The sequence below is a fragment of the Uranotaenia lowii genome, chromosome 2, assembly GCF_029784155.1.
Source record: "Uranotaenia lowii strain MFRU-FL chromosome 2, ASM2978415v1, whole genome shotgun sequence".
Taxonomy (NCBI): domain Eukaryota; kingdom Metazoa; phylum Arthropoda; class Insecta; order Diptera; family Culicidae; genus Uranotaenia; species Uranotaenia lowii.
The window spans coordinates 176570806-176586678 of record NC_073692.1 but is presented as its reverse complement, the minus strand read 5'-3'; the positions used below and the strand labels follow the sequence as shown (position 1 = coordinate 176586678).

The 15873-nt window shown below is 41.4% G+C and overlaps 1 protein-coding gene across 1 annotated transcript in view; it reads right to left on the bottom strand.

The window, feature by feature from the left end:
* LOC129742119 (uncharacterized) overlaps positions 1-15873 on the bottom strand; it is a 60052-nt gene that overhangs the window by 18240 nt on the left and 25939 nt on the right. Inside the window, exon 6 of the mRNA XM_055733965.1 lies at positions 3724-3887. Within this exon, the coding sequence (XP_055589940.1) occupies positions 3724-3887 (164 nt within the window). The remainder of the gene's footprint in view (positions 1-3723; positions 3888-15873) is intronic.

Here is a 15873-nt window from a genome sequence, read left to right as displayed (position 1 = left end):
TTTTGGACATTTCAGCGATCTACCCTTAGTTTTTCGTTTATTGAAAATTAAAAATGCTGATATGAGACTTGACTTCCTTGATGATCCTTAACCGTTGTTGCCGATCATGTGCTTCTCTCCAATGCTTGATTTTAACTTTGTGGACATTATTGATAGTGTTTGCATACTTATCCACCACAAAAACTCAGTAATTCTTTGAATAATCAACGGTGTTGTCAGCTATCAATTTGATAATGACGTATTTTCAAGGAAACTGTGCAAAATTATTTTTTTCTTTTTCTCTTGCATCGTACATATCTCAAAAACACGTAAATTTTAAATTTTGAAAAAAATAGGGCGAATAGTACTTTTTACAGGCAACAAAATGCTGTCAAAATTTTCAATATCCAATAACTAGTTAACGAGCTATTAGCAAATGAAAGTGTCCCATTTCTAAAAGAACTAAGCTTTATTGCCCAATATTTCTCGATGGGACGAAAATCCGGACAGTTTGGTGGATTGATACTTTTTTCAACAAAATCGATCTTGTTCTCATTATACCACTTAATGACATCTCGGCTGTAGTGGCATCTTGCCAGGTCCGGCTAGAACTTCACCGGACCTTTGTGGGACCGAATGAATGGCAAAACCCTCTTCTGGAGACATTCTTCTTTGTAAACATTTCCATTCATTGTGTCCCCAGTGATGAAAATCTTAGTCTTCTTCCCACAACTACAGATCCCTTGCCAAATCATCAACTTACGAGCAAATTTATCTGCGAAAACAAACTTGAATCTACCCGCAACATTCCCTTTACGCTTCGCAAGGTAAAATTTGTTACAGGGTACTTGTCCAAAATCCATTTGGACGTAAGTTTCGTCGTCTATCAAAATGCATCCTTGGTCAACACTTTTTCGTACTTCTTCCTTGCTCGGGTTTTGGCAACCAGGTTTTGATTCAGCGTCCTGTTGGGGTGTTTGCTTGCATGATACGACCGCAAGCCTTCTTGCAAACAAATTCGTCGAGCTGTACTGTGGTTCGTCTTGAACTTTTTCGCCAAATCACGCAAGGATATTGCAGGATTATTGTGATCTGATCGAATTACCTTTGCTCGCAGCTTCCGGTCATATGTTCCACTTTTACGCCTGGTTTGTTTTACTCGATCCACCGTAAGGGTCTCCCGGTAACGTTGCAGCACCGAATTTACAGTCGATTTTGGATATTTCAGGAATTTCGCGATCTTTACCCCTGACCACGTCGGTTTCTCTACATGAGAGTGCAGAATTTTCTCTCGCCTTTCGCGCAGTATAAGCACCATTAATCGGGGCACGATGAGCGTTTTCTGCCGGGGAATCTAGCAGCGAATTCAACTGGATGAAGTCAACTGAATAATAGAGCTACAGCTTGACTTGTTTCATCTGTCGATTTGGCCTATTGGTAAGGTGAGAGGTAATCAGTAGACTCGAGTTCGATTCCTGGTGGATGTGATTTTTTTTCATTTATCATTCATGATCGATGCATTTTGCACTAAACGGTGAGGCGTAAATTCATCAAACAAAGCAATAACAAAATAATATAGGTCTGTTTGTAGAATTCAAAGAATTAACACATGCTCATACATTATGTTTCTGGTGTTTTGTTTGATGGATGATGCTACTAGCCGTCCAATGTAACAATCAAAAAATCAATCATGAATGGTATGTGAAAAAAAAACCCTCGAACAGGAATCGACCTCGAATCTACTGATTACCTCTCCGATACCTTACCTTACCAAATCGACAGATGAAACAAGTCAAGCTGTAGCTATATAATTCATTTGACTTCATCGAGTTGAATTCGCTGCTAGATTATACGGCAGAAAACGCTCTCGTGCCCTGATTAATTGTTCACCCAGGTCAACAAATTTAAGTAAAAACACGTTTTAAAATTGATTAAAGTGAAAAATCAAAAATTTTATGATGATGAAAATTGAGAAACAATGTGTACATACTTCATGTTGCAGTGCGTACATTTCAGATCAAGATGATTTAAAGGTTAAAGCTTATTTGGTGGTGCTCAAAAATTATAATATTTTCGTAACTTGAGAACCTAGCAGGTTATTATTTAATATCTCTGTAAAGATGAAAAGGATATTTTTTTTGTGAAAAATTAATTATATAGGTAGTACGAAACAAATCCTCAAGAAAATTTGTTAAAGAAAATACGTACTTTTGTAGAAAAAAGGAGTGCTTATTATTCCATGGGTGCTCGTTATGCTCTTATCTCCCCTATCGGCGGTCCTTCAATTGACGCTCTATTCGGTCTCTTCCTTTCTTCCTTTGACCGGTTCGTAAAAAAACCTCACATTTAGAGCTATAGCGTGGATCATATCATCTGATGAGTTGGAATCGTGGTAAGATATGAGACAGCAAACTCGGAGGACTCGGAGGACGTTTCACTGAAACTACTCAAAATCGTTTATTTTGCTTCCTGTGGGGAAATCGAATCGTTGGAATTTTGTCATTATAGATTTATCGCCTCCACTTTTGTAGCTATATGCTATTTTGGTAAGTTAAATACAATCTTTTTCTATTCCATTTCTTTTTTGCTTTTTCAATCACTGTCAGCAAAATTCGAAAAATGGAATGCAAGTTAACATAAATTGACACATTCTGTAGTCTTTCAATTTAGAAATACGTAAAACAAAATTTTCGATAAATTTTAAAAGGCAGCTGATTTTATTTTAAATACCTATTACTCAAGATATATTTTCAACGTATTACTAATTCCACACGTACAAAAAACTAGAATCCAGGTTTTGAGCTTTTGACTCTAAATGTATGCACCATAATGAAAAGTAGTATTTTATTACAATTTCAAGCCTTCTCTTCTATGAATTGAGACTAAATGAGACATAGCGATTTTAGTCAGGAATGTTGAATCAACGCTTCAATATTCTTATTTACTGTTAATGTCGTTTTTGACTGGACTTTCAAGGAGTGTCCATGTGATGAGCACCTGGATTAATGTACAAACCTTCAAACTTCCAACAGTAGTAAAATGATATTATAGACCGGATAAAGAATAATGCGTGACAAGACTTTATTTAGCCGGGACGTAATAATTCACAGATTTTCTTATAACTTGGCAGAACTATTTTCATCGTGAAGTCTAGCTAGACTTGATAAAAAATTTTAACATTCCTTCTTTAATTGGACTAAATAAAAGAGTATCGATTTTTATTTTCAAGTGATGAAAACTTATCCTTAGCAAAAGTAAAGAGTACATGGAGAGCCAACTGATTCAATCCCCCGTATCTGAGTAACCCAAAAACAACATAATTTCCCACACGCTTCCTAGAGGTGGCATGAATTATAATCCAGGCAGATCCCCCCCTGTTTGGCGGTGTGCCTCGTTAGCAAATCAACGTGTCAACCGGGTTGACTTCAATGAAAGCGATACAATATTAATGCAACGACCGGGAGTGATTTGGCATCGATTTATATCGAAATCAGACAACCGCTCGATGGCTGCCCGCTGGCTGGCCGCACCATTGCAGGACGCATAATCAAAACACAATCCGTTTCGGTGCATATCCGCAATAATTAATGCTAACATGCATCAACGTAGCTACCTAGATACTTACATTCTACTCGTACAGAGGTATATTGGGTCGCCATGTAGGTGGCTAGCGATGCGGTGTGGTTGGTCGATTGATCAGGCTTTAGGGCAACTATAGACTACAGACTACAGGGAGGTACTTACAACACCATCCGGAAACGGGTCATCCCAGCCAGGTGGAACGGTTGTCGGGAAAGCCAGCTCCTGTTCGCTTGCCTCGGATGCCGGACTGTAGGACAGCACTGCAAACACCTCCTTCCGGTTGATATTGCAAAAGCCAATCGCCCGCACCCGGACCCAGTAGTTTCCTGTTTGTTCGTTCCGGGGAGGAGGCAACCAGAAGAGATAGGTACAGTGAGTCAGAAAATTGCTTATACATCATTAACTTAATACATATCAATAATTTCTAAAGAGGGTACATTTTGGTGACATCAGTGAACAGAAACAACTCATTATCCTATAACTTAAGTCTGCTTCATTTAATATTGGAACACAAACAATTGCGTGTAGTTCAGTCATTTATTGACGAATTCATAATTTTTTTTTCATACAAATGTAGCATTTTCTTCACTCTTTCATAAAAAAAAATAAAAAAAATTATTCATTGCTGTTTCGAAGAAATTCTCGTACTTTTCCCGTAATACGGCACATTAGGCGGCGCACACCCTTTTCGTCCACCGTTTTGGCGATTTGATTCCACCAGTTCTTCATTTGAGTCATGTTCCTAACAAGTTTTCCCTTTGCCTTAAGCCTCCGCTTCGTGATTGCCCAGTATTTCTCTATCGGCCGGAACTGGGGGCAGTTTGGGGGGTTGAGGTCCTTCGGTATTACGCTGACCCCGTTCTTTGCGTACCATTCCATAGCCGTTTTGCTGTAAAGGCAGCTTGCGAGGTCCGGCCAAAACATTACTGGACGGTCGTGGGCACGAATAAACGGCAGAATCCGTTTCTGTAGGCACTCTTTTTTGTAGACTTCTGATGTCATTGTCTTGTCAGTGAGAAAGACTTTGGTTTTCTGTCCACAACTGCATATTCCCTGCCAAATCATGTACTTGCGGGCGAATTTATCCGCAAACACGAACTTAAATTTTGCAGGTACATCCCCCCGAGCCGTCGCCAAATAAAATTTTTGACCTGGGATTTGCCCAAAGTCCGCCTTCACGTAGGTCTCATCGTCCATCAGAATACATCCGTCGAACTTGGTCAGCACTTGGTCGTACAGCTTTCGAGCACGGATTCTGGGCACATTGTTCTGCTTCAGCGTCCGATTTGGCTGTTTGCTGGCTCGGAATGACCTTATTCCTTCCCGGAGACGAATTCGTCGCACCGTACTGTGAGCGGCCTGGAACTTATTGGCCAAATCGCGGTCTGAAAGATTGGGATTCCTCTTGACGGCCTTGATGACTTTCCCACGCAGTTTCCGGTCGACAGTTCCACTCCGACGCTTCGAATGCGGCTTCCGAGCCGTCGTCAATGTTTCCTTGTACTGCTTGATAACACGCCATACGGTATTTCTGGGCATTTTAAGCTGTTTAGCTAGCTTCGATGCCGACAACAATGGATTTTCAAGAAAACTGTGCACAATTTGATCTCTCCGTTCGGCTTCCATGGCGATTGTTTACAAAATGCTATCGTTTGGTGTTATGACATAAATACATGGTGAAAGGTAATGAATTTCCCGACAGGTGGGTGAAAAAAGTTTCCAAATCCGTCCACTAGGAGCGCCACAATGAGCAAAAGAATTTGTTCCAATATTAAATGAAGCAGACTTTATTTTTTTGAAATTATATGGCTTCAATGCTCAGGCTCAGGCTTCTAAGCAGATGCAGTTTTTCGGTAGTATTTATGTCTCAAAAACCTGGAGCATATGCATTGCGTTTAATAACCATAGATCATCAATACGATTCAGAATACGGTTCTTAAAACGATTCTGCGGTTTCCCTTTGGCTCAGCAACGAAGACCTCAATCGGATCGCAGACATTAAATCAATTGAAGAGATGGCTGATAACTTCAGAGATAAATGAATTCAGTGTTTCATCGCATCTCGGATTCGTTTTCTTTATAATTATCCTTCCAAAGCTGTTCGGGTCCTTATGACCTGAAGCACTTATTCGAATCGTCATAGTTTTAAAAACTTATGAAAAATTAAACTATTTAGTCAAGCTGTAGCTCTACAATTGAGTTGAATTCGCTGCTAGATATTACGGCAGAAAACGTGCCACATCGTGCCCCGATTAATGGTGCTTATAGTTTCCCAGTTGGAGTTCTCTTTATAAATACCCCTACAGACTTGGTTTAAAATCCCTGAGAAAAATGGAAAATAAAACTTTTTTGTGATTTTTCGTGGGTTGGGGGAGTCCAGCCAGATCCCAAAACAGTAAAATAGCTCTTTTTTTTAATCTAAACATAATTGTTGTTTACATTTTTGTTCAAAAACGTACACAACCTCTCGATAGAATACATTTTAGTGCTAGGGATGGCCACACAAATGGTTTGGGCCATGTAGAACAAAAGAAAGCTGCTGTTTTCAACGCTTTTAGGTTCGAGTTATTATTTTTCAAAATAATGTATTTGTCCCGCTATCCCTTTAAGCATGGATTCTTCCAGGTTTTTGATCAAAATGTCTATTTCATCATCAGCAGTCACATTGCCGGTGATCCGCATAAAAAATGTCACCCCCGACCTAGCTAGACATCCCATCACCACATTAACCTGGCACTATTTATTTTACTGTTTGGGGTCTGGCCCCCCAAATCCCAAAATATCACCAAAACCTTACAAAAAACTATGCAAAGCGTGGTCAGTAAATCATTAAGGCCATTAAAGGCAATTTGTTTTCATCATTTGTGTTCATCATTTTTATCAAATAAAGCATAAAGTGGATTTTTTTTTATGTCATACCCGTAAAATATGCAATTCAGTAAACTGATTGTCACTGAGTTGAAAAAATAAATGATTTTGAAATTATCAGGTTTTCTCGCGAACTTATCGAAATTTTTAAAAGATTTGAGAAACTGAAAATATTGGCATTCTAACACTCAAACGATAAGTGGATTTCCATTTGTGCCGGTTACTGTATTTCTGAAAGTGTACCTATTTATTAATGCACAAATATTCAAACTTAAACTGTTTAGATTTTCCAATATACTCTTCTGTTTGTGAAATTCTTGATAGAGTTGGGTAGTTGATTCCAGTTTACGATACTGCTAACTACTGACAAAATGTATAACGTAAATCTATGTAGCATAACACAATCCCTACCCTCCACTCCATGGACAGGCATGAACATTAGACTGCCCCAAATGACCCGACTTTTGAAAAAGTTATACGCTGCAGGCTAAAATTGATCCTGGGCCTAGTACAAGATCTCATGCCAAATTTGGGCCAGATCGGACCACGGGAAGGGGTCACTCAACGAGCCTGAAGTTTGTATGGGATTTTGAGACATTTTGTTCGAGAGGAACATGAAAAACCAGTCTTTCATCAATAACTTTTGTCTCCTTCGACCGATTTCTTTTAAAAACGGATTTTCTTAAAGCCTAAATTATGGCAAATATTTCATCCGAAGGTTTTATTTCAATTAAAGTTAAGATAAAAAAGTTATTAAGCTTCAAAAATTGGCTAACTTTTTTCAGGGTGATATTCATCACTGTTTTAATGAGGCGACTAAATGTCCGACCAGGACACTCAATGTAAAATGCATGCCGTTTTGTCAAATAATGACCGGTTTGAATCATTGTTGTTGCGCTCGATTGCAATTTTTGATGTTTTTCTAATATTTGAGTTTGGATGATATTCACTTGATAGTTCGGAAAGAAGTATCTAAGGGCGGAAAAATGCTTGGCAATTTAAAAAAATTGCATAACCACAGGGGCTTAGAAACATGACTGGACGATTTGTGATGCCAATAGTTTTTCATCAATAACTGTGGTTCCCGTCGGCCGATTTCTTTCAAACACAATTTTTCTAAAAGCCTAAACTATGATAAGAAAAAGTGTTGACCTAATACAACGGACGCCTTGTGATGGACGACGAAACTTACGTCAAAATGGATTTTGGACAAATACCCGGTAACAAATTTTCCTTGCGAAGCGTAAAGGGAATGTTGCGGGTAGATTCAAGTTTGTTTTCGAAGATAAATTGGCTCGTAAGTTGATGATTTGGCAAGGGATCTGTAGTTGTGGGAAGATGACTAAGATTTTCATCACTGGGGACACAATGAATGGAAATGTTTACGAAGAAGAATGTCTCCAGGAGAGGGTTTTGCCATTAATTCGGTCCCACAAAGGTCCGGTGAAGTTCTGGCCGGACCTGGCAAGCTGCCACTACAGCTGGGATGTCGTTAAGTGGTATAAGGAGAACAAAGATCGATTTTATTGATAAAAGTGTCAATCCACCAAACTGTCCGGATTTTCGTCCCATCGAGAAATATTGGGAAATAGTTAAGAGCAAACTGAAGAAATGTGGCAGAACCATGAAAAAACCCGCTCAAAAGGAAAAGTGGTGGAACAAGATGGCGAATGAGGTTACCAGCAGTACAGAAAATGATGGGTGGTATCACAAAAAATTCATCCAAAAAGCTGACGAATGATTTTTATGTATTTTTTTCCTTAAAATGTAATAAAAACCCTACAAAATGACATTTTTACTTTTGTTGTACGTTATTTCTTTGCGGAGAAATGATCTATTTTATCACCAGATTCTATGTGAAACAGACTTTAAGCCCCGAGTCAACAAGTTCAAGTAAAATGCTCCTTGATGAAGAAACAATGCTGTTGATAACGCCAACCAATTCAACGAGCCCCTTGCCCTTAGTTCCCGAAACGTCAAAGCCAAGTCCGGGAGCTCGTCACTCGCTTCTGTCAAGCCCGACAAGACGACAGGGCGTTTGGAGGAGTGACGGAGCTAGAAGGAAGATCTGATTGGCCGAAAGTCGAAGCGCGTGTGCTCAGATAAAGTGTTCTTTATAATATTATTTAACGTTGTTATCAGTTATCAGAGGTGGCAAAAAGAGCTGTACTAGTTCAGCTAAACAACTCCTCGCTAAACTCATTCCCGCGTATCAGTGAGTAGGTTATGAATACGTGAATTCAATTGTCGTATCATATCTAATTAGTTACTTTTTAATAGCTACACGACACAAGTCGCATTTATGCACAATCGAAGGATTTATTTTATCAGAACTCTGATTGTTAGTTCATATTACGGTAAGGTGATCAGGAAACAACACTCCATCCTAAAGCTAACCTCAAATTATATCATTAACGCCACAGGTCCCAAGTAAATCATCAGCTCTAGCCAGAGTATCAAAATCGTTGCGAGGCCTTGCGAGGCACGAATTCAATAAACGTAAGCGCAACATTCTCTTGATATTTCCTTAAATTAATTGTCTCTGCATATTTGTAGGAATTTTGTAATAAAGCATACATTGGATTTATTAACAAAATTACGAATTTTGCCTTCGCCTCAAAACATTACAAAATTCGTTTATGGCTAGCGTGGACTCAAACGGATCGGACCTAACAATCATGGACAGCATACAAAAGGCCGAAGAAAACAACATCGTCGAGGAGAAAATTATTTCACCAACGGGTAGTTCAGGTTCGAAACAACAAACAGGCGCCGTTCCGAAGCCTAAGAAAGTGAACAAATCCGTGAAGATCTTGGAAAAGGCAGTCCACAAACAAAAAAGGAATCCTGTCCGTCGCGTTCGCAAACGAAACGACCATCACTGCAAGGCATGTGACGAGCGAGACACTAGCAGGATGGTCATGTGCGATTCCTGCTCAGCCTGGTATCACTTCACGTGCGCAGAGGTCTCTTCTAACGTCGCGGATGAACCTTCATGGTCGTGTGCTGCATGTATCGCCAAAAAGAATCCACAGAATGCAGAAAGGTGTGATCAAGGTGCTACCGCTCAACAAAAGACCACAGCCAAGGAATTTGGAAATGCATCCGAAAAAAAGGAGAAGCCTAAAAGCGCTCGGTCGGAGACAAGTCGAGGAAGTGGCCTTAGCGGATCCAGACGTGTTACGGAGCTTCGACTACAAAAATTGAAAGAAATGACTCGTCTAAAAGAGCAGTATTTAGAGCAAAAATATGCCATCCTAGAAGATTTGGAAAGTGAAGCTGCTAGCGTGGCTAGCGAAATAGATACCAGCGAAATAGATAGGGAATCCGATATTCAAAAGTGGTTGGAAAAAGCAGATCTTCTAGGATCCAACAACGCTCTAGCAGAAGAGCTAGTGGAGAACATGCCCCATCACCACGAAAAACTCTCACAACCATTCAGGCATCTCAGATCAAACGTAGCACCCAAAGGCAAAGCGATGGAACAAGGACTGGTTTTGCCGAATCAACTGCGAAGGGAACGACGCGAAGTACTGCCTAGACCGAAGGAATTTGCACCCGGTCAACGTTCTACGCCATTGGCAGGTGCTAGTCGCTCCAACCACCAACAAACGGACAATGAGGTCGAGGACATTTGTATTCTCAATAGGAGCCAAATCCGTGCACGTCAAGCTGTATCGAAGGAGCTCCCAGAATTCAGTGGTAATCCCGAGGACTGGCCGTTATTTCTGGCAACATTTAACTCTTCTACTCACATGTGTGGATTTTCCAATGAGGAAAATATGCTGCGACTCCGTAAAAGCCTGACAGGAAAAGCCTTAGATGCAGTGAGAAGCCGATTACTTCATCCGACCAACGTCTCTGGTGTGATTTCTACACTAAAGATGCTATTCGGGAAGCCCGAATCCATAATACACTCCATTATTATGAAAGTCCGCTCCCTTCCGTCACCGACCATCGAAAAGCTGGATACGTTTGTATCATTTGCAATAACCGTAGAAAATTTATGCGCAACAATACAGGCTTGCGAAATTCCGGATTTCGCATTCGATGCATCGCTACGTTACGAGCTCGTAAATAAACTGCCTTCTATACTCCAACTGGCATGGGCTCAACACGCCAGGGCTCATTCTAACCCTAGTTTAGTGGAATACAGTACCTGGCTCTACTCTCTAGCTGAAGACGCAAGCACAGTTATATTTGCCAACCCTGCCAACATGAAATCGCGGAAAAATGCAGGATACGTTAACTTCCATGAAATGGAAGAAGATCCCGAAGAAGATCTACCCGTAGCGACAGTGCTTTACCATCAGGATAGTGTAGAGAGTCATGGATGCATGATATGCGCTGGAAATTGCTCAGCACTGGAAAATTGTCAGAAATTCAAAGCTCTTCGATTGAATCAAAGATGGGATGCCATCAAACAGAAAAACTTATGTCGTAAATGCCTTAACCGACATAATGGATCATGCCGGCAGCAGAAACAGTGTGGTGTCAATGGATGTAACTATCTACACCATCCTCTTCTGCATAACAACAAAGCCAAACGACCGCCGCATAGTACAAACGACTCAAATGTGGTAGAAGGAAGTTGCAACATAAATCAGAGCCCAGGTAATGAAGTGCTATTCAGAATCCTTCCAATAATGCTCTACGGTCCAACTAAAACCGTCAGCACTTACGCGTTCATCGATGATGGTTCGGAGCTAACACTCCTGGAGGACAATCTGGTAGACGAGCTTGAACTAGATGGCCCTCGGCAACCGTTGTGCCTTAAATGGACAAGTGGCACTCAGAGAATGGAGAACAGGTCTCGAAAAATTAATCTAGAAATTTCGGGAAAATACGACGCAGCGAAAAGATATCGTATTGGAAATATTCGAACGGTGAAATCCTTACAAGTCCGCCCACAAACATTGAACATGCAGCAAATGCGGAAAAGCTTCAAGCATCTTCGGAATGTTCCAGTGCACTCGTACGAAAACGTTAGTCCAAGATTGATCATCGGTTTGGAACATGCACATCTCGGAAACCCTCTGAAAAGTCGCGAGGGAAAATTGCAAGATCCGATAGCATCAAAAACGCGGCTAGGATGGACAGTTTACGGTAACTGTACTGATGAAACGTCTCCAACGCACCACATGTATCACCACACCTGTCATGCATGCTCATGCAACGCCTCTTCTGACAGCAACCTTCACATCGCTATGAAGGATTTTTTTGCGATCGAAAGCATGGGTATTTGCAAACCGGATAAACCATTCAGTTCCCAGGAAGATCAACAAGCCTTAACGTTACTCTCCAATACTACTCAACGTAAAAATGGACGTTACGAAGCAAGTTTGTTATGGAAATACAGCGAAATTCGTGTTCCAGACAGCAAAAAAATGGCGATGAACCGATGGAACTGCCTGGAAAAAAGACTCCTTAAAGATCCAGCATTGTATGGCACTATGCAGCGTACTATGAATGATTATATTCAAAAAGGATATGCACGAGAACTTACCCAGGAAGAACTCAATGTTAAACGCGATAGAACATGGTACCTTCCAATCTTCCCCGTCACCAATCCCAACAAGCCGAACAAAACAAGGCTGGTATGGGATGCCGCGGCCACCTCGCATGGGATCTCGCTTAACTCCATGCTACTGAAAGGACCGGATCAACTCGCATCTCTTATCTCAGTTCTCCTGAAATTTCGGGAATTTAAAGTAGGAATATCCGGGGACATTCGCGAAATGTATCATCAGATACTCATTCGCGAATCTGACCAACATTGTCAGCGCTTCTTTTGGAGTGATGAACTAGGTGTCCCTCCACGCACCTATGTTATGCAAGTTATGACGTTCGGCGCTCGGTCATCTCCTAGTACGGCGCAGTACGTAAAAAACACTCACGCTCAGCAGTTTAAGCAGACACATCCGGCAGCCGTGTCCGCTATTATCGAGAAACACTACGTCGATGATATGCTAATTAGTACCGAAACTGTAGAAGAAGGCATATCCCTGGCAAGTGAAGTGAAATCTATTCACGCCTCCGCTGGGTTTGAATTGCGGAATTTTGTCTCCAACTCTCGCAAGGTGGTTACAACACTAGAGCAACTCAATCCACCAGAAACTTGCGACGAGAAAAACATGAACATCGGAATAGCAGCTACAACAGAAAAAGTGCTTGGAATGTGGTGGAATACCGCAAACGACTCCTTCATGTTCAAGATATCGCCCCGTTTCGACGAAGACCTACTCGAAGGACGACGAAAGCCAACCAAACGTGAAGTGCTACGAACGCTGATGTTAATTTTCGACCCATTAGGACTGGTCGGACACTTTTTGATGTTTTTAAAGTGCCTCCTACAAGAGATTTGGAGAACATCTATCGGATGGGACGATCCCATCGGGGACGAACAGTTTCAGAAATGGACTCGATGGCTAAATGTTCTTCCACAAATAACTACACTTAAAATTCCTAGATGCTATCGCGCTGTAGTATCGCTAAGCCCTGACACAAACGTTCAGCTGCACACTCTAGTCGATGCCAGTGAAAACGGTATGGCAGCCGTTGTCTATCTGAGATTCGAAAAGAATGGAAATATTGACTGCACGATTACTTGCTCGAAGACTAGAGTATCCCCGCTCAAGTTTCTATCCATTCCAAGATCTGAGCTACAGTCCAGCTTAATAGGAGCCAGACTAGCCAAAACCGTTTGCGAAAATATTTCGTTTAAAGTAGATCAACGTTTCTTCTGGACCGACTCGAGAAACGTACTTAGCTGGATGTCAGCCGATCATAGACGATACAGTCAATTCGTTTCTCATCGTGTGAGCGAAATATTAGAATTATCTGAACTCTCCGAATGGCACTGGATACCATCAAAACTGAATGTCGCAGATGAAGGAACAAAATGGAAGAAAAATCCTGACCTAAGTAGTACATGTAGATGGTTCCAAGGACCACCCTTCCTTCGGCTTCCGTCAAGCCAATGGCCGCTGCCTGAAGAACCTATCGAGCAAACAGAGATCGAGCTACGTGCGCATTTACTGTGCCATGCAGCGTCCCCGGACAAGAGCGTTATTCCTACACAAAAATTCTCATCGTGGAATAAACTTCTCCGTTGCACATCCTTCATATTCAGATATATTTCAAATCTTAATAGCTGTCGACTGAACAGGAAGAGCTCTACCGGACCCCTGACCGACGCGGAGCTTCGTGCATCGTGCACCACCGGGCCGCTTACCAAAGCTGAGCTTCAAAGGTCCGAAATCTACTTATTCCGTTACGCTCAAGAAGTCTATAAACATGAGATCGAAATTCTATCCAACCATAAGGTTGGTATCCTAGAACGTAATATTCCTAAAAATAGCCCGCTTCATAAACTAAACCCGTTTCTGGACGATAATTTGTTACTTCGAGTAAGTGGACGAACCTTAGCTTGCGAGTTTGCATCCTTTGATGTTAGCAATCCAATAATTCTTCCGAGAAGTGATCATATCACTACCCTCATCGTTCGCTACTTTCATGTACGCTACCATCACCAAAACCATCAAACCGTTGTAAATGAGCTTCGCCAACGCTATCACATTGGAGGCTTGAAAGCGCTTTATAAAACAGTACGTAAAAATTGTCAGATGTGCAAAAACGATAGTGCTACTCCACAGCCACCGTTGATGAGCGACCTACCATTATGTCGTCTTGCAGCGTTCAATCGACCGTTCTCTTATATAGGAATTGATTATTTCGGACCAATGATTATTAAAAACGGTCGAAAACAGGAAAAGCGCTGGGGCGTTCTGGCTACCTGTCTGACAATTCGAGCAGTCCATCTTCAGCTAGTACGCTCATTGACGACTGATTCTTGTATCTTAGCCATACGCAACATCATGTGCAGGCGTGGCGTCCCTATAACCATTTACAGCGATAGAGGGACAAATTTCATCGGAGCCGATAAGGAGTTAAAACGCACTCTAGAAAATGATAACCAAGACAGACTTATGGAAGAATTTGTAACATCGGAGACGCAGTGGTCCTTCAATCCACCAGCCTCTCCCCACATGGGGGGAGCCTGGGAAAGGCTCGTTAGAAGCGTGAAAACGAACTTAGCCAAGCTCAAACCAAATCACGCCCCGACCGAAGAGATCCTCGAAAATATGCTCATCGAGATCGAAAACGTGATAAATTCAAGGCCCCTTACTTACGTGCCGACTGATGATGATAGCTCACCGGTGCTTACTCCTAACCACTTTATTTTAGGATCCTCAAATGGATTGAAACCATTTGTTCCCTTTGACGACAGCGCCCTGGCGTTGAAGAAAGGATGGCAGCTATCACAGCTCATGGCTAACGTGTTCTGGAAAATGTGGGTACATGACTACCTACCTACACTCACTCGCCGTTCAAAATGGTTCTCTGAAGTCAAACCAATTGAAGTGGGGGACATAACTGTCATCGTAGATCCTAATCTTCCCAGAAACTGTTGGCCGAAGGGCCGAGTTATAAGGACGATAGCGTCACCGGATGGAAGAACTCGGAAAGCAGTGGTGCAGACTATAAGGGTATATACGGACGAAAAATTGGCCTCAGCCATAACCTCAAATTTTGGTTTGCTGGCGGCCTCACCAGTGATGCTAGGTGCGTTACTGAAATCAGTATTTGCTTGTTTTAAACTAATTATAGTATTTCTGAATTGATTAAATTTTTTTTAACTGTCAACAGCTAAACGTTTGAATTCATTACGGGGCGTCCCTAAATGGATGAAGATAAGCTATCTTTTGCTAATGAATTTTCAAGGTGAATTAAAAATATCTGAAATATATTTTAATGTACTGCTTGGTAGATTAAAAAAGAGTTGTTTCTAACTTCTAAACGAATGCAAAATCATTCACTGATGCAAACTAGTGAAAGCCCCGTCTATGTTGAATTTGAAAATAATAGCCTGCATGCTCTGACTATTTTAAACATATCCACATTATTCGTACTCAGTACTCAGTACTCATGAAAAGGTTTTTAAATAACAATGCTTTTAATTGCATAATCATCGTTTTCCAAATATCAATGCACTTGGCAGCCCTGAACACCCAAAAAAATCAAAACACGAACATCTATGTATCACTTTTACACAGGGCGAATTTGTCGATATTAGTACCGGAAAATCGCATTTATCGTGCGCCCTTCTCAAAAATCAATTCTGTTCTCCCATGGTTTGAGGTTAGGGCTGAGGCCTCCTGTCAAGGTGGTGTTCGTGTAGAAGTGTCAATATATCCTAATAAGCGGAATTTACGAACGCCCGGTAGCAAAGCTCGCTGTTTTAGATGTTGGCGACACGGATAGAGTACGCGAGAATCTACGTCTCCCGTACACTACGGGGGGGACTGTTGATAACGCCAACCAAATCAACGAGCCCCTTGCCCTTAGTTCCCGAAACGTCAAAGCCAAGTCCGGGAGCTCGTC